The sequence below is a fragment of the Oncorhynchus gorbuscha genome, linkage group LG01 (assembly GCF_021184085.1).
Source record: "Oncorhynchus gorbuscha isolate QuinsamMale2020 ecotype Even-year linkage group LG01, OgorEven_v1.0, whole genome shotgun sequence".
Classification (NCBI taxonomy): domain Eukaryota; kingdom Metazoa; phylum Chordata; class Actinopteri; order Salmoniformes; family Salmonidae; genus Oncorhynchus; species Oncorhynchus gorbuscha.
The window spans coordinates 104,595,449-104,613,967 of record NC_060173.1 but is presented as its reverse complement, the minus strand read 5'-3'; the positions used below and the strand labels follow the sequence as shown (position 1 = coordinate 104,613,967).

General features: G+C 44.2%; 1 protein-coding gene across 6 annotated transcripts in view; it reads right to left on the bottom strand.

Moving 5' to 3' along the window:
* Positions 1 to 1,421: 1,421 nt before the first annotated feature.
* LOC124047942 (1-phosphatidylinositol 3-phosphate 5-kinase-like) overlaps positions 1,422 to 18,519 on the bottom strand; it is a 34,474-nt gene continuing 17,376 nt past the window's right edge. For all 6 annotated transcript variants that reach the window (XM_046368318.1, XM_046368326.1, XM_046368296.1 and 3 more), the window contains 32 exons: positions 17,366 to 17,533; positions 17,052 to 17,111; positions 16,747 to 16,876; positions 16,183 to 16,363; positions 15,846 to 15,920; positions 15,623 to 15,730; positions 15,385 to 15,525; positions 14,309 to 14,435; positions 13,373 to 14,034; positions 13,107 to 13,268; positions 12,470 to 12,844; positions 12,099 to 12,199; positions 11,872 to 11,943; positions 11,569 to 11,740; positions 9,058 to 9,236; positions 8,780 to 8,893; positions 8,463 to 8,571; positions 8,148 to 8,302; positions 7,357 to 7,447; positions 7,189 to 7,249; positions 6,956 to 7,093; positions 6,735 to 6,855; positions 6,254 to 6,349; positions 6,078 to 6,161; positions 5,891 to 5,991; positions 5,702 to 5,761; positions 5,400 to 5,576; positions 5,172 to 5,275; positions 3,269 to 3,466; positions 2,623 to 2,815; positions 2,352 to 2,426; positions 1,422 to 2,158 (listed from right to left, as the gene is read on the bottom strand). In XM_046368318.1, coding sequence (XP_046224274.1) covers positions 2,043 to 2,158; positions 2,352 to 2,426; positions 2,623 to 2,815; positions 3,269 to 3,466; positions 5,172 to 5,275; positions 5,400 to 5,576; positions 5,702 to 5,761; positions 5,891 to 5,991; positions 6,078 to 6,161; positions 6,254 to 6,349; positions 6,735 to 6,855; positions 6,956 to 7,093; positions 7,189 to 7,249; positions 7,357 to 7,447; positions 8,148 to 8,302; positions 8,463 to 8,571; positions 8,780 to 8,893; positions 9,058 to 9,236; positions 11,569 to 11,740; positions 11,872 to 11,943; positions 12,099 to 12,199; positions 12,470 to 12,844; positions 13,107 to 13,268; positions 13,373 to 14,034; positions 14,309 to 14,435; positions 15,385 to 15,525; positions 15,623 to 15,730; positions 15,846 to 15,920; positions 16,183 to 16,363; positions 16,747 to 16,876; positions 17,052 to 17,111; positions 17,366 to 17,533 — 4,706 coding nt within the window. In that variant the 3' untranslated portion in view covers positions 1,422 to 2,042. The remainder of the gene's footprint in view (positions 2,159 to 2,351; positions 2,427 to 2,622; positions 2,816 to 3,268; positions 3,467 to 5,171; positions 5,276 to 5,399; positions 5,577 to 5,701; positions 5,762 to 5,890; positions 5,992 to 6,077; positions 6,162 to 6,253; positions 6,350 to 6,734; positions 6,856 to 6,955; positions 7,094 to 7,188; positions 7,250 to 7,356; positions 7,448 to 8,147; positions 8,303 to 8,462; positions 8,572 to 8,779; positions 8,894 to 9,057; positions 9,237 to 11,568; positions 11,741 to 11,871; positions 11,944 to 12,098; positions 12,200 to 12,469; positions 12,845 to 13,106; positions 13,269 to 13,372; positions 14,035 to 14,308; positions 14,436 to 15,384; positions 15,526 to 15,622; positions 15,731 to 15,845; positions 15,921 to 16,182; positions 16,364 to 16,746; positions 16,877 to 17,051; positions 17,112 to 17,365; positions 17,534 to 18,519) is intronic.

Below are 18,519 nucleotides of genomic sequence, written 5' to 3'. Positions count from 1 at the left end.
AGCCACTGTCCTGTAGGTTTTTCACTCCAACCCTGTTCTGGAGAGCCACTGTCCTGTAGGTTTTTCACTCCAACCCTGTTCCCGGAGAGCCACTGTCCTGTAGGTTTTTCACTCCAACCCTGTTCCCGGAGAGCCACTGTCCTGTAGGTTCACTCCAACCCTGTTCCTGGAGAGCCACTGTCCTGTAGGTTCACTCCAACCCTGTTCCCGGAGAGCCACTGTCCTGTAGGTTTTTCACTCCAACCCTGTTCCCGGAGAGCCACTGTCCTGTAGGTTCACTCCAACCCTGTTCCTGGAGAGCCACTGTCCTGTAGGTTCACTCCAACCCTGTTCCTGGAGAGCCACTGTCCTGTAGTTTCACTCCAACCCTGTTCCCGGAGAGCCACTGTCCTGTAGGTTCACTCCAACCCTGTTCCTGGAGAGCCACTGTCCTGTAGTTTCACTCCAACCCTGTTCCCGGAGAGCCACTGTCCTGTAGTTTCACTCCAAGCTTAATCAAGCACACATTCTAATAATTAGCTGGTTGATAAACTGAATCAGGTTAGTTTCAATTGGGGTTAGAGTGAAAACCTACAGGAGGGTAGCTCTCCAGGAACAGGGTTGGAGTGAAAACCTACAGGAGGGTAGCTCTCCAGGAACAGGCTTGGACAGCCCTGCTTCTAATGAGTATCCTGTCACTTCTAACCCTGAAAAAGAAACTCAGTTATGGTCAGGCATGCCTGTGTATATATATATGCCTGCTACAAGATGTATGACGAAAGGAAGTTGGTTTCTGCTTTTGTACATACCGTGTCATTGCAAAGAAAGCACAATGCCTCAGTTTCTAAATGCTTGTCGTTGGAACTAAGAAACGGGGAGTTTCAGTTCTGTCCCAAATGGCAAGCTATTACCTACATAGTGCACTACTTTTGACCAGAACCCTAGGGACCCTGCTCAAAAGTCATGCACTATAGGGAATAGGGTGGCATTTGAAATGCAGATGGTCTGTCTGTATTACGTCAGTCGTGACAATCATATCACTATGTTTGATTGATTTTCATACCAGTTCCTGATTCAGTATGAAATGCTGAAGGTTGTTTGTCAGCTTCCCTTTGTTTTATATGAATTGTACAATTCTATAAAAATCTGTTTTAATTTAGTTCTGTGTGTGATTTGCTTGCTTCCCTATTTGTTATCAAGTAAACTAAATATAGCTAATGTTTTTGGCCATCTGAAGCTTACCTGAGAGAATAGATCCTCTAGTTCAGTCTTGGAAACCTCAAATGCCTAGATGATATAAGTGGGTAAGGAGTCAACATACCAGTAAAATCATTTCCATTACATGTAGTGATGAACAATGACTTTTACCATCAAATCTATGTAGACTTACAAGACGGGAGGCCAACAAAAACATCTGACACTAAGGTTTAAAACCTTGTAAAATCAGTTAATAATCTTTAATTACATCATCTCTGTACATTTACATCAATTTGTTTGCTCAAACTAGGACCAAGTAAGATTATTTGTGCTCTCTGAGATCTTGTGAAACAGTTGGAAAACTTGGCCCTTCAAAATAATCTCTTCCCTCGGAAATATGTCATTAGGGACGAGTTTCTTTCCAGGTCAGGAAAAACTGTCTTCAGTCATGCCAAAGAACAGTCATCAATAGTCACTTGTCTAGTTTATGATAAAACAGTTTACCTAGATCTAGGTCTACTTGTGCAAGATTATATGATAATTATTATGGAATGATTGAGTCGTACAAACTGGCCATTCTTTGCATCACAACAAAAAAGGCATTAATCTTCCTCTATTATTTGTCTTCATCCATCAACCCAGTGTGCTATTATGGTTCCCTATTGGGATAAGGCTTTTTCTGCATTGTGGTCTCCTCTCCACCTTGGTGACTGATGCCCATGTGTTCTGTAGCTAGCAGCTCCCTGGTAGCCTGAGTCCCAGATCCATTTATGCCGTCTTGCCAAACATGCTGTAGAAATGACATAGGAATTGGCTAGACAACACAAACAGGTCTGGGACTCAGGCTAGCTCTCTGGTGTAACAGTTCAGCAGTTGACCCCCAGCCCTGTCCAGTGGTCAGGCACCATGAGGAAGTATTTGTCCATAGCCTCACAGAACCGGGCTCGGTACAGCTCTGGAGAGACCACCGTGGGCATCTTACCTGTGTGCGAGACACAAAACATTTATAATACATTATTTGTATTGCGTTTCTCATTTACAGGAATAAATCAAAAAGGGTTTTATACAATTAACTAATTACTAGAGATCAAAGCTAAACGTGAAAGGGCAGAATATTAAAATAAACTTCAAGGACGAATGTACAGGGAAGGAGGTATTGGTGTCAGATGAATTACCTTGCCCTCCCAGGATCCCTGTGGATTTCACCACCATCTCCAGCTTCTTATCCCATGTGAATGTCCGTATGTAATCTGAAACAATGGGAGGAATGTTTGTACTTTGCTATATTTCTAAAACAATGTCACTCAAATGCCCTTTTGAAGCAGCATGCATGGAGAAATTAAGAATGACTTTCTATAAAACACCAGTAAATCAGTTTATGTATAACAATGAACAACGTTATAGCCAATGAGAACACATTTGAAAAAGATCAAGCTTTTCCCTCACCTATGATTCCCACCACCAGCTCGTCTGTGGCGTCGTCTCGTCCAACCAGCAGAGAGTAGTCTATGATCAGGTGACTAGACAGGAAGTAGGCATCACTGTGGATAGCAGCCCTGAGGATGGCCTTGCAGTGGGCTCTGATGTACAGAGGGTTGTCATGGACCAGCTTCAGTAGGTTCTCATCCAGCAGAACCACCTAATATAGAATGATGCCATTTAGCTCATGCTTTTATCCAAAGGTCGTTATTGCAAAAGAGAATGTGTTCTCAATTAACAAATCATGTAGAAACACCTCAAAGATGATCAATGGAAACAGGATGCACCTGAGCTCAATTTCAAGTCTCATCACAAAGGGTATTTGTTTTACATTTTTTATTCATCCCCCCCCCCAAAATTGCTTTGTCATTATGGGGTATTGTGTGTAGATTGATGAGGAAAACAATGTATTTAATAAATATTAGAATGAGGCTGTAACGTCACAAAATGTGGAAAAAGGGAAGGGGTCTGAATGCACTGTATCTGGTTAAAACAACACATACATAAAACAAAGCAACTTACAAAATAAATGTATGCAATCACTGTAATGTATGTGGCCTCAGGTGGGAATCGAACCCATGGCCCAGCCCTGCTAGACTAGCGCCATGCTCACCTCACAGCTCTCCTTCCCAGACTCTGTCTTGACGTTGCGGTTCCTCAGAGAGCCCTTGAGGTCGAACACCTGGGCCATCTTCCTGCCATAGAACAGGTTCTCCATGACAAGAAGGTCCAGCTTCTTCTCAGAGTTGTTCTGGGAGTTCTTGTAGCCGATCCGGTACACACCCAGGATCTTAGCCAGGGCAGTGGGCCGCTGTGGGACAAACTGGGTTTAGGACAGGACTGTGTTGCAATAACCAGCCATCCATCCATCACCACGACGAGAACACAGCTCATTGACATTTTTTACACCATTGAGACCAGCTTTTCTTTTTCAAGGGAGCCCTGCATATACAATGTCATAGAACTAAGAAATCTATTAATATAAAACCAGTACAATGTTTAATACAATTGGATTTCCTCAAATTAAATTAATCATCTTTATAAATGTATTACTTAAAAAGCAAGGCCAAGCACAGCAAACCAACTCATATATATATATATATATACACACACACACACACACACACATTGCATGACCAAAGGTATGTGGACACCTGCTCGTCGAACATCTCATTCCAAAATCATGGGCATTAATATGGAGTTGGTCCCCCTTTGCTGCCCCCAACATCCTCCACTCTTCTGAGAAGGCTTTCCAGTAGATGTTGGGACTTGCTTCCACTCAGCCATAAAAGCATTAGTGAGGTCAGCACGGATGTTGGGTGATTAGGCCTGGCTCACAGTCTGCGTTCCAATTCATCCCAAAGGTGTTTGATGGAGTTGAGGTCAGGGCTCTGTGCAGGCCAGTCAAGTTCTTCCACACCGATCTTGACAAATCCTTTCTGTATGGACCTAGCTTAGTGCAAGGGAGTGTTGTCATGCTGAAACAGGAAAGGGCCGTCCGCAAACACGAACCATGAAAAACAGTCCCAGACCATTATTCCTCCTCCACCAAAATATACAGTTGGCACTATGCATTGGGGCAGATAGATTTCTCCTGGCATCCGCCAAACCCAGATTCATTCGTCGGACTGCCAGATGGTCAAGCGTGATTCATCACTCTAGAGAACACGTTTCCACTGTTCCAATGGCAGCAAGCTTTACACCACTTCAGCCGACGCGTGGCAATCTTAGACTTGTGCACGGCTGCTCGGCCACGGAAACCCATTTCATGAAGCTCCCGACGAACTGCTCGTGCTGACATTGCTTCCAGAGGCAGTTTGGAACTGTGTAGTGAGTGTTGCAACTGAGGACAGACGATTTTTATGCGCTACGAGCTTCAGCACTCGGCAGTCTAGTTCTGTGAGCTTGTGTGGCCTACCACTTCGCGGCTGAGACGTTGTTGCTCCTAGACGTTTCCACTTCACAATAACAGCACTGACAGTTGACCGGGGAAGTTCTAGCAGGGTAGAAATTTGACAAACTGACTTGGAAAGGTGACATCCTATGATGGTGCCACGTTGAAAGTCAGAGCTCTTCAGTAAGGACATTCTACTGCCAATGTTTGTCTATGGAGATTGGAAGGCTGTGTGCTCGATTTTATACACCTGTCAGCAACGGGTGTGGCTGAAATAGCCGAATCCACTAAATGAAAGTGGTGTCTACATACTTTTGTATATAGTGTATCATCTATTTAAGTTCATTTAACTTTATTTGTGCTAGACCTGAAGCCAGATGTGTACCGTAGTTAGCCAGGGGTACCGTAGTTAGCCAGGGGTACCGTAGTTAGCCAGGGGTACCGTAGTTAGCCAGGGGTACCGTAGTTAGCCAGGGGTACCGTAGTTAGCCAGGGGTACCGTAGTTAGCCAGGGGTACCGTAGTTAGCCAGGGGTACCGTAGTTAGCCAGGGGTACCGTAGTTAGCCAGGGGTACCGTAGTTAGCGTAGTTAGCCAGGAGTACTGTAGTTAGCGTAGTTTACCTTCTGCTGCACGGCTCCAGTGATGTAGGTGAAGTAGTGAGGGGCAAAGTCCAGGAAGGACTGAACCTCTAGTCTGGGCATCTGCTTCAGAATGTATCGGTCATCTGAGGGAGGGTAAAGATACACAGTGAGGTACAGACATATTTAAAAGGAGCCTCTTGACCTCAAATGGGACTTCCTGGTAAATAGAAGTTAAAAATAAAATATGGCTCTGGTGTTGCCAGTCACCTTCGGTGGCATAGAAGACAGCCCCAGACTTGCCACCGCGGGCCTGCCAGTTGACACAGTGGGACAGCGAGCGAACAAAGTCATCCTCCGTACTCTCCATTATTTCCTCTCTCATCTTGTGGAACTCCTCAGCATAGTAGATCCTACAGTAGAACTTAGCGTTGGCATCAGAGAACTCTGCAGGGGAGAGAGAATGAGATGGGTTACGGACTAGGCCTTATGCTTATTATTGAGAGGAAGTTTGCAGGCTAAGAGGTGATGCCATTCCAAAGGGAAATCCAATCAGAAATGCATTTACTCACGTAATTCAATATGAGGGTTTCCTGTCGACTTCTTATGGTTGTCTCCTATGTCTGCGTCTTCTGTTCAGAGCAAAAGGAAAACATGCTAGGATCTCCAGAAACATGACATACTACATCAGAACAGAGCTGATTTTCTAGCACCCCCCACTCATGTTGCCCCTTGACCTTGAGACCTTGTCCACTACTCACTAAGAGGCTCAGAGTCCATGCTGCTGCGGCCCAGACCCATCTGGGAGGAGGCGGTCTCGTTGGGCTTGGCTGGGCTGTTCTTGACCCGGCTCTCTCCAGAGCTGCACACAGACAAGATAGGATTATACTTCAGGTAACACACACACACACACACACAGTTGACATCTGCAGGAGCAGTGTGGTGTACCTGGTGGACAGGGTGGTGTCCTCGCCTCCTGTCTTCAATGTTGTCTTCCACAGTTCATCCAGAGTACTCTTATACTCCTTACAGCTAGAGGTTGGGCAGAGGTCATTCAAATATCATTAGAACAGAAAAGTCAGCCATGTGAAGAGACTGGAGAAGAGTTGGACAGGAGCTGTTACCTGAGAGCGAATGAGATGATGGAGCTGGGTTCTCTCTCACACACGGCGATGGGCACTCTCTCATGCTCATACATCAGGTAATGTTTGTCTGGTTCACTGACGAACAACGTCACAAAACATACAATACACTCTTTATTGATCCATTATATTTGGATATTTTTGATTTGGGCTTTCACAGTGCCCAGTCCCGACACACAACAACATGGCAGCACAGGGTCACCCACAGAGCAGTGCCCTGGAGCAGGTTAGCGGTTAAGTGCCTTGCTCAAGTGCACACCGGAAGTATGTGGCACCTGAGATATTGATGATTTTTCCAGTCGACACTAGGATTCAAGCTAAACATTACAACAAAGTAAGAAAATGAACAGGGCTCAATTTAGTATGGGCATTTACATCAAATTCTATCTTATTTGGCTGATCATGCAACAATTTATACTACAAGCCAAAAGCCTATTCAGAGATAAAGTCATAATGTACACACAATGGGAATGGGATAGAGTTGTAACTGTTGCCTGGCATCAGGTTGGCTAGAATGGCCTTCATGGTGGACTTCTCTTTCACCTGGCTGTCATTGGAGCCCAACAGGTGTCCATCAAATACATCTAGGAGACAACGAGAATGAATTTAAACACAGGAGTGGTCTGTATTTTGATACGCACTGTAGATCCAGAGAAAGAACAGGAAGCTAATGTGTGTGTTCACCCTCTGGGATACTGACGGAATCCTGGTCAGGAAAGCAGGGTCCAGACGAGAGGGGTTCTGAGCCTGGCTCCCCTGGTGACGGTAACGCTAGCAATGACGACCCCCAGCTTGAGGGCATGGCAGTGAGGTGACGATCCTCTGTCCATCAAATAACAGACACGCCCATCATCTACAGTCCACCAATGAGAGAAATAGTATAGCATTCTGACTGAAAGCTGAACCAATCCCCTTACCTTTGTCAACATTTTGTACTAAAGGGGAGGGGTTGCGTGGAGAGGACTCCAGAGCACTTGGCTGTCAAACAAAAGAAAAACATTCCTTACTTTCTGATACACTAAGTGCTTATCATATACTAAGCACTTCCAATCATCTGAATTGTATCAGGAATCTGTTGCACTGACCTTGCTGTCGTCTGTCTGTCGGTGTCTCCCAGGGCTGGCTGGGACAGACAGACGCTTCCTGCCCTTCTCCTGCTGGAACAGGTCCTGCAGCCTAGAGGTTACATGGTTCAACAAATACATTCTTAGAAAGATCTCCCAATGACATCAATCATTTCTCTGTTCTTCTCTCTCGGCACTGTTGGGAAGGGTCCTTCAGTAAGCGTTTCACTGTTAGTCTAAGCAGGTGACTAATAAAATAGATTCTGATGTGAAAGTCTGATCCCAAGTTAGAATTCAGCCCTAAGGTCCAATGTTATGGACACAGATGAAGAGATTCAATCATTAAAAGTACTTCTTAGTCAAAGACTAGGCTTGATCTGTGTCTAGGAAACTGCCCCTAAAAGTTGCTCTGAGGTCAGTGTTCTCACCATAGAAATAAGAATGAATAGAAAAGGGCATCTCCATTCAAGTCAATGATGGCACAATGGGTGGGCTGGCAGCCATTTTGAGAGTACCCATGCCGGGAAGTAAAAGCAATAAGTTTACCCTTCAATCCGTGCTGTGATTTGTTGAGTCAAATCAAATGACATTACAAAAAAAGACATTCAATTGCATGAGCCACATCAGTTAGCATCATTTGAATGAACATTCTACATTACTATGGCAATCGAGCATCAGTTGATAGAACATTTCAAAATACCATGGACATTTTTGCATCACAATACCAGGCAGACATTGCGAGTGTACCAGTCAATAGGCAGGGTCAGAGTGTCCAAGCCTGTTCTATTCATTCTTATTTCTATGGTTCTCACCTGCTGTTCCAGGACTGCAGTGTTTCACACAGGCTCTGTTTCTTCACCACCACTGATTCCAGTACAGTCTGGAGCTGCTGGGGGGAGTCACTACCACAGGCCTGGAGACGAGCCTGCAGCTTCTCTATCCAGCTGTGCAGATCTGCCTCCTCCATCTGAACACGAACACAAACAAAACGGATGGAAAACATGCGTTTGATACCGTTCCATTCCAGCCAGTCCAATGAGCCCGTCCTCCGACGTAAAGAGACACCAGCCTCCACTGCGCTATACATACTATACACAGTGGTCCCGCCCTTTGGAGGAAGAACCTACATCTTTCTGTGCAAACAGGTCCTCCATCTTCTGCTCGCGTGTCTTGCTGAAGGTGTCCGTCTTCAGGGAGGTGAGGCGGTCATCTATGGCCAGGTACACCTGAGTCACCCTGACAAGAGGGACAGAATGGAAAAGGACTGGTTAGAAATAGATTATTCAGACTCCTAGCCTGGTCCCAGATCTGTTTGTCCGATTTTGCCAACTACTATGGTTATTGTCAGAGGACAATAACCATAGGAGTCGGCTAAGCAGAATAAACAGATCTGGGATCAGGCAAGTTAAGGTCATGGTAGACAGACAACAGGTAGACCAGTTACTTCTGTGAGAAGTCCTTGAGGTCCTGCTGCATCTGGCCCTTGGAGGGCCCCTGGTTCCTGATGAAGATCTTAGGAGGAGGGAGGCAGACCTCTAGCAGTCTCACTGAGATGTAGCTGGTGGTTAGACAATTACAATGGCATGATGGGCATATACATTTTACCACACTAACTATAGTGATCTTTATGTTCTGGTATTTAGAGGTCATTTGAAGATGTAGTGAGAATGGTAAATTATGTATGGCTGGACAGAAGTCAAAGCCCTGGCCTGTGTTTCCCACCTGAAGGAGGCCACCATCTGGTTATAGGAGAAGTACTGATGGTAGTCATGGTGGATGGAGTGGCCACAGGGCTCAGCATTAGCCCTCCTGCTATACTGGTGACCATAGAACCTCAGCTCCAGGTACTTAGCAAAGGACATGGACCACGAGTCATTAGACAGGGGCACCACAGGAGTCACCTACAGAGAGAGTAGAAGTGAGTAGAGCAGGAGAATATAATAGAAGAGTAAATTAGAGTAGGAGAGTAGCAGTGGAGCAGGAGAGTGTGGAGTGGAGTAGAATAGAGTATAAGAGAGTAGCATAGCAAATAGTAGAGTAGAAGAGTAAAGCAGAGTAGAAGAGAGAGTAGCAGTGGAGCAGGAGAGTGTAGAGTGGAATAGAGTATAAGAGAGTAGCATAGCAAATAGTAGAGTAGAAGAGTAAAGCAGAGTAGAAGAGAGAGTAGCAGTGGAGCAGGAGAGTGTAGAGTGGAGTAGGAGTAGAATAGAGTATAAGAGAGTAGAGTAGCATAGCAAATAGTAGAGTAAAAGAGTAAAGCAGAGTAGGAGAGTAGAGGATAGTGGAGTATGAAGAGAATAGAGTAAAGTATGAAGAGTATAGCAGAGTAAAGAAAAGTATAGTAGGCCGGTAAAGCAGAGTAGGAGTGAGTAGGAAGGTATAGTAGGAGAGTAGAGTAGAAGAGAGTAAAATAAAGTATAGAGGAGAGAGTAGAAGTAAATTATAGTATAGTAGGAGAGTATAGTACAGCAGGAGAGTAGAGTATAGGAGAAGAGAGTAGAGTAAAATAATGTATAGAGAAGTAAATTATAGTAGGAGAGTAGTAGAGTAGAAGAGAGTAAAGTAAGATAGTAGAGTAGGAGAGAGTAGAAGAGAGTAAATTATAGGAGGGGAGTATAGTACAGTAGGAGAGTAGAGTAGAATATGGTACAGTAAAGTATAATATAGAGTAGCATAGAAGAGAGTAAAGTAAAGAGTAAATTATAGTTTTGAAGAGTAAAGAGTAGGAGAGTAGAGAAGAAGAGAGTATAGTATAGTACAGAGTAGAATAGAGTATAGTAGAATATGAGAGTAAAGTATAGAGTAGAAGATTAAATTATAGTAGGGGAGTATAGTACAGTAGAATATGAGGGTCGAATAGAATAGTAGAGTAAAGTATAGAGTAGGAGAGTAGAAGAGTACATTAAAGTAGGGAGGTATAGTACAGTAGGAGTGTAAAAGAGTAGAGTAGAGGAGAGTAGAGTAGAATAGAAGTAAATGATAGAGTAAAGTAGGAGGGTACAATAGAGTAGGAGAGAGCAGAAGAGAGTAAAGAGTAGAAGAACGTAGCATATACTAGTATAGAGAGTAGAAGAGTAAAGTATAGGAGAGTAGAAGAGAGTAGGGGTAGAGTAGGAAAGAGTAGAATAGAGTATAGTAAAGGAAAGTATAGTAGAAGAGTGTAAAGTATGATAGTAGAGTAGATCTGCTTAGCTTCAATCTCTCACAGCTTTGATCCTTGTATTCTACTCTCTTCTACTATAATTCACTCTTACTCTACTATAGTATAGGAGATAGTAAATTATAGTATAGTAGAAAGAGAGTAGAAGAGAAGAGAATAGAGTAGGATATTATAGTAGAGTATAGTAGGAGTGTAAATGAGTAGAAGAGTAGATTATATAGTAGAAGAGTAAAGTATACTATAGTAGGATAGAGTAGGAGTATAGTAAAATAGTATAGTCGAAGAGGGTACAGTAAAGTATAATATAGAGTAGAAGAGAAGAAAGTAAATTATAGTAGAAGAGTGTAAAGTATAGTAAGAGTAGAATTAGAGTAGGATAGAGTAGGAGGGTAGAGTATAGTATAAGATAGTAGAGTACAAGAAAGTATAGCAGCATAGATGAGAGCAGAGTATAGTAGAAGAGAGTATCAATGAGTATAATATAGTATAGTGGAGTATGGAGTATAGTAGGAGAGTAAAGTAGGAGAGAGACTAGTATAAGAGTAGAGTAAAGTATAGAGTCTGCTTATCTTCAATCTCACACAGCGTTGATCCTTGTATTCTACTCTACTATAATTTACTCTTTTCTACTATACTAGAGTAGGAGTATAGTAGAGAAGAGAGTAGAGTATAGAGTCTGCTTAGCTTCAATCTCACAGCTTTGATCCTTGTATTCTACTCTACTCTCCTACTCTAGAGTAAAATAAAGTATAGAGTAGAAAAGTACATTATAGTAGAGTAGGCGACTAGGAGAGAGTAAATTATAATATAGTAGTAGAGTAAAATATAGTAGAGTAGAAGAGATTTTAGAGTAAAGTAGAGTAGAAGAGAGTATAGTAGAGTAGAATACAAGGATCAACGCTGTGTGAGAGATTGAAGCTAAGCAGACCTGGACAGCAGCTTTATGCTCTAGCCAAGAACTGGCTGATTAGCAAGCATTTGATTTGTTGAACTAGGGCTGCTAGCTATAGAGCAAGTCCTGGGGGTAGTCATGAAATAGATAAGGAAACACACTGATTGAAAAGTTACTGTACCTGTTTGCATATGCGGCACCAGGAGTAGTTGAGGATGGTGTGTTGGTATCCAGGCACAGGAGAGTCCAGCTCCTTCAGTACGATCTGAACACAGCCACTGCCATGGACAAACCGCCGCACATGGTGCACCATGGGAGTCTCACAGAACATACTGGGGCATTGATAGGACGGCCTGTAAAACACACACACGAAGAGGTGCTTCAATGAGCTAGATTTTATTACGTCAGTGACAACCAAATGGATGTAAAAGGTTTTATTGTAAATTCGCTAACACAATTTGTCTGGTTCAGATTTCCCCCTCACCTGAAACAGTATCTCTCCAGGAATATTCCTAGTGTGAGGTCATTCTTTCCGTAGAACTCCATCGTGACCATCCTGTTGAGAACAAATAAGTACTTGTGAATAGCTGACCTTTCAAAATTCAGTCAGTTGGTCTTTCACAGCTGGTAGACAACAACACTTCTGTTGCACCTAAGGGGATAAATAAAGTAGTATTGAATTGATGACCACCAGGGTTGGGTGGGGTTTACCAGGGACTGACGCAAGGGTTGGGGGCGTTGTTGGACTGGGCAGAGGAGCTGCTGAACAGAACACAGAGTCTCTGATGGTTCACTGGGTTCAGGCAGTCCAGCTGAAACACATAAGTAATGGTGGTCAACGACAGCATAAAAACAGCACATAATGCAATAAAGCACTTCTCTTCAGCCCTGACTTAATATCTCTGGAAAGTGAGGGAAGTGGTGAGCTCTCATCAGTAGCACATTGATCAGTAAACTAGCACTGGTTAAGGGAGATTTTAAGATAGATGGTTTGTAATGGAATAACTAACTCACAGATACATCAGTGAGACTGTTGGAGATCTGCGCCATCTACCTCCTATATTGTGATGTGTCCTAACTACCTTGGAGGCCCAGGTCATGTCGTTCTGTCCCGCTGGCTTCTCCTCCTCACTATCAGCCTTGACGGGGTGCTTGGACGGCAGAGCCTCCCGGACCGGTGGCTGGGGTAGGGGCTGGGCGAAGGGGTCTGCCTCCTCCTGGCGGAGTCGGCCTCCTTGGGCACGGTAGTCTGCCAGCATCTTGGCCAAGTCCTGGCTGCTGCCCAGATGCTCTGCGATGCGGGCACTGGTAAGGCGGTGGGAGGGTAACACCTGGATGGGGCGAGGGCCTCCGTTGGCCATGCCTCCACCTGATGGGGTGGAGTCTTTGAGGAGTTGTCGCTTACGTCGACCATCTAGTTCTTTGAAGTCCTTGTTGAGCAGTGGGGAGAGGTACACCTGCACGAGGAGCTACTATGTTACATCTCAAATATGAAAATATCTTATTGATCATTCGCCCAGCACTTAAGTGTTATGAGATGGCATATTGCGTAAGCATGACTACCATGTTTTGTAGACATCTTCACTATGACCAACGATGTACTGAGTACAGAGGAATTGATGGTTACATAAACAGATTATCTGATATTATACATTACTGAACAAAAAAAATAAAGGTTGAAAAACATTCAATAAATACAGTCAATGTAAACAAACAGACCTGTTGAGGAAAGTAGTCTCTGCTGGGGCAGCGTAGGCCAGCGGGGGAGAGGAGGAAGGGCTCTCTGAAAGTGATGAAGGGGGAGACACACAGGATGATGTCCTTCAGCTCCTGTTTGAAGCCTGCCGTCAGCGTCCTGAGATGGTCGTCCGTCGAGGCCACCTGCTCGGTGACAGAACAGTCAAGGATATCGTTGGACACTCTTGGAGGACAATGGAAGTCGTTTTAAAAATGCGTGTGTTTCTGCATGTAGCCTTAATCCTCACCTGCTCTGTGACAAACAGGCCTGTGTCATCCTGCAGGGGGTCTCTGAACAGCCTGGGGGCCATCTCCGAAGCAGAGCTCTCCTCCTGCAACTCACCACTCCCCAGAACCCCTGACCCGCTCCGCCCCTCAGCCTCCTCCCCCTGCTCCAGCCCAATCTCATCTGTTAACTCCTCCAGGTCATCAATGAGGTAGGGTGGTGGCGGCGCCAGGGGATTGGACAACAGCGTGGAGGTCATGACCTCTGCTGACTCCATCCCCTCGGCCACCAGGGAGGATGAGGAGGACAGGAGTTGGTTCTTGGCAACTTTGACATCTTTAGGCGAGGAGGATTCAGATACAGAATTCTCCTCCTTGTCCCCTAGCACAGTCTCTCCTCCCTGGAAGAGGGTGCTCTGGTCGGTCTCATTTTCCTGGCTCTCCTCCTCCTCGACGGTAGTGCTCTCCAGGAGACAGGGGAAGCTGGTCTTGGCCAGGCTGGGAGGCATGGCAAACTCATCCATGAGGAAGGATATCTCTAGCTGGGAGTGGTAGGCCACACACACCATGAGGATGATGATCTCTTTAACCCTGGCCAGCTCGTACTCAGACGCCCCGCGAAGCTTTATGGTACAGCCTAGCTGGGGAGGGCAGCCCTCAAAGAACATCAGAGTCTTCAACTCATCTGTCACAGAGAAGGGAAAGAGGAGAACATATTACATAGTTGTGCTGTGGCACTCAGGAGAGTCATGAACATGTAGATACATCTAGTCTAGGCTGGAGGACGTTGTGAATGAAAGCACCCGGTTGCAGTGTGTTGGTTTCATGTGTTGGATTATTTAAGTGAAATAAGTGTTATGAACAGCTTCCAACAGCGAAGGTAAAGAGATTTAAAAATGTAGATATGTAAAGATGTACACTAAAAGCAGCATGTTGAGGGCAGAGTAGTTTCCACTCACTGTTGGCCAGCTGGAAGGAGTGTAGGTAGAACTTTTGGCAGGTTCCCAGTCGAGGCTTGGTGAGCAGCTGGTCCATGAACATGACCAGGTCCCCCTGGGTCATATGACTCACCCTGTCCAAGACTTGCTGCAGAGAACCAGAGGTGGGGAAGAGAGACTGAGGGCAGGAACGGCTAATAGACAGTTGCACGGATTAAGCAGAAGAACGGGCTAACATGGCAACAGACACAATCATAAAGAGTAGTGAAACACTAGCTGCAGTATCCCATGGGGGTGGGGGGGTTACTGTGGCCCTAGCAGCACAAAATAAAAGGTCTGACTGCTCAGAGACGCTTGGGAAAATGGTCGCAGAAATTTCACAAATTAACAAGGCACACCTGTTAATTGAAATGCATTCCAGGTGACCACCTCATGGAAGCTAGTTGAGAGAATGCCAAGAGTATGAAAAGCTGCCATCAAGGCAAAGGGTGGCTACTTTGAATAATTTGAAATATTTCTTGAATTGTTTAACACTCTTTTGGTTACTACATGATTCCATTTAGTTGATGTCTTCACTATTATTCTACAATGTACAAGATAGTAGAAATAAAGAAAAACCCTTGAAATGAGTAGATGTGCCCAAACTTCTGACTGGTACTGTGTGTGTGTAAAATATATATGATTGTAAATGATGCAGTCAATTACATTGATAGAACCCAAATCTATTTGCAAATTTTTTAAAATAAAAATGAACTAACAAAAGCTACACAAGTAAGATGTTCTTATGCTTGATAAAGGTGGGTTTGGAAACAACCCAGGCTAGTCTAGCTAGTACAGAGAGCTAGAGAGATGGCAGGGCAATACCAACTAGCTTGATAAAGGTGGGTTTGGAAACAACCCAGGCTAGTCTAGCTAGTACAGAGAGCTAGAGAGATGGCAGGGCAATACCAACTGGTTTGATAAAGGTGGGTTTGGAAACAACCCAGGCTAGTCTAGCTAGTACAGAGAGCTAGAGAGATGGCAGGGCAATACCAACTGGTTTGACATTGATGACAGCAGTTAATCATTTTTTACTAGCAGTACAGAGAGCTACTGACCGGTTTGACGTTGATAACCAGTGTGATGCCGTGCTCCAGCAGCATGTCCTGAGCGATACGAGACACGGTCTTCTCCACCAGCACCAGGTTGGGACGCACGTCCACTATGCGCTGAACATAGTTCTTCAGAAACTCACGCTCCTGTGGAACAAAGACACTGACAAAGATCACATTTTCTTTTTCTTAATTCCTAGAAATTGTGGATGGGTGCTAGCAAATGAATGACTAACAGGCTGACCTGAAGCACAATGGGGTCAATGCAGGTGAACTTGGTCTCCTCTCTGTAGAGATACTCTATAGAACACTTCAGAAGCAGGATCTTGGGGTTCTTGATGTACGAGTTCATCTAAAATATGATCAAATTGTACTTTATTGAGTTCACAGACAAGCAATAAACTGTGTCCCTCTGACTGTGTTTACAAGGAGAGATGGTAGCTGTTACATAAGAGAAGGGAACTTACTTTTTTGTGAGCAATGTTCTTGGTACAGACAAAGCCATTCACTACCGCAGAGTCAAACTTCTTCCCTCCAGGAATCTAGAAAAACAACAAACCCCCCCACCCCCAGAAAGAATGAAGTTTAAAAAGACAGCCATTTTGGTCACCTATCAGTCTACTCCTGCAGTATGTGCAGTCTAAGTAAAGCCAAATGACAAAGACCTGATTCAGAGTTGAAAGAAATGCAGGCAACGCAGACTTTTGCGTAAATCGTTCATTGAGTTCAATATGGAGACTTGCAAGGAAAGTCAAGTTAATCAACCAGATCTCAAGTTAGAATAGAGCACTGTCAGCGAGGTACCTTCTTGACGTGAACCAGTTGTCTAATGTCCATGTCATCATCACAACTGCGAACGTCCGGCCGCACCGTCTGCACTACCTGCCTCACCACAGGAACGATGATGTCACGCCAGGAGAGGCACAGGGACTCGCTGTACAGCAGCTGCTGCAGCAGCGCCATCATGTGGCTGTGGTTGGCAGAGCTGTGGAGGGGGAGAGAAGTTAGCTGTTTTCTTTGCAAGAGAAAACAGCGTTTTTTTTGGCCAGTATAACATGCAAAGTCACCAGCTAAAAATGTTTACATACCACCATAGTACACTAATTCATACTGAGAGGAGATCTCTGCTTCATCTAAAGAATGACATATGTTCAGTTCCAATTCTACTTCAATTTAGTAGGCTAGAGACTAGTCTTTACATTTACATTTAAGTCATTTAGCAGACGCTCTTATTACATTCCAAACCTCCCACTTCACTAGTGCCTAGCATTTTCTGTACTCACATACATATTTAATGAACAAAAAAAAAAAGGTTGGACAAACATTTGAGCAACTTTCAAACCTCTAAAGTTGTCCGACAGTACTCACAGTAGCCTCTCCATGGCCTCCTTCTCTCCGTTCTCCTCTCTGAGCTGGTCCAGGGAGCTGTGGTGCCAGCCCAGAGGAGTGAACAGCACCTCGTTAGCTTTCTCCTCCACACGACGGTTAAACAGGGACTCTGCAGCACACAGAGAGCGGTAGCTTGGTTTACAGCTACAGTACATTAGGTTCAGTACCAACTGCTTGTTCAATAGAAAGAATACACAGCTGCTCAAGAATTGAAAAGTGTACCAATTGCAAAAAAAATTATCCATAACGAAGCCAGACTACACTAGTAAGTGGGGAGTTCCTACCTTTGATGAAAGCATCACTGATGGAGATATTCTGTCCTCCGTCCTCTGAGACCAGGTACTCTGATACAGGAGAGAGAAAGAGGAGAAATGCATAAACACACAACTCCACCTTCCATAAACATATAAGAGTTATGGGAACTGGCTGAGCAAACAAATAGGTTAAGTTCCTCTTTGTATGCTATTGCAGATTTAGGTGAATCGATCAAAATAAACGTCTATGTTAAGGCGTTTTCTCTCAGCAAGACATTCTAGTGAAGAGGGATAGGACTGTCCCTGTTCAGGGTGGAACAGTGTGTGTGTTTGTTGCGCCATACCTTTCTGCTCCTTGGGGAGCGGTGGTACATGGGGGTACTTGGACTGTTTCTTGATGTGGAAGTTGACGTTGTCCTGCTCCATATTGAGGTTGATGGAAGCAGCAGAGTCACTGTCCACCGCTGACTGGAAACTACTGACTGACGTCCTCTTACTGGGGTTGGATGAGTCTGACGAGGGGGAGGGGGGTGGGTGCATTGATTGATTGATTGATTGATTGATTGATTGATTAATTGTTAGATCTTTATTAGCACATTAAAAACATGTAATTTGTCTTGTTGATGCATAGCAGCATGGAGGGGGAGTACACACTAGTTATATAGTTCAAGAGCTCAGTAGTAAGAGAAATACTAAGAAAAATCTCAGAGACATTACAAAGAGTCAACTACCTATTGTTTACTCTCAATATTAAAGGCGTAGTGCAGTCAAAAATGTGATTTTCCTGTCTTTTATATACAGTTGAAGTTGGAAGTTTACATACACTTAGGTTGGAGTCATTAAAACTTGTTTTTCAAACACTCCACAAATTTCTTGTTAACAAACTATAGTTTTGGCAAGACGGTTAGGACATCTACTTTGTGCATGACACAAGTCATTTTTCCAACAATTGTTTACAGACAGATTATTTCACTTATAATTCACTGTATCACAAATCCAGTGGGTCAGAAGTTTACATACACTAAGTTGACTGTGCCTTTAAACAGCTTGGAAAATTCCAGAAAATTATGTCATGTCTTTAGATGCTTCTGATAGGCTAATTGACATCATTTGAGTCAATTGGAGGTGTACCTGCAGATGTATTTCAAGGCCTACCTTCAAACTCAGTGCCTCTTTGCTTGACATCATGGGAAAATCAAAAGAAATCAGCCAAGACCTCAGAAAAGAAATTGGAGACCTCCACAATTTCAAAACACCTGAAGGTACCACGCTCATCTGTACAAACAATAGTACATATAAAAGTATAAACACCATGCGACCACGCAGCCGTCATACCGCTCAGGAAGGAGAAGCGTTCTGTCTCCTAGAGATGAATGTACTTGGGTGCGAAAAGTGCAAATCAATCCCAGAACAACAGCAAAGGACCTTGTGAAGATGCTGGAGGAAACAGGTACAAAAGTATCTATATCCACAGTAAAACTAGTCCTGTATCGACATA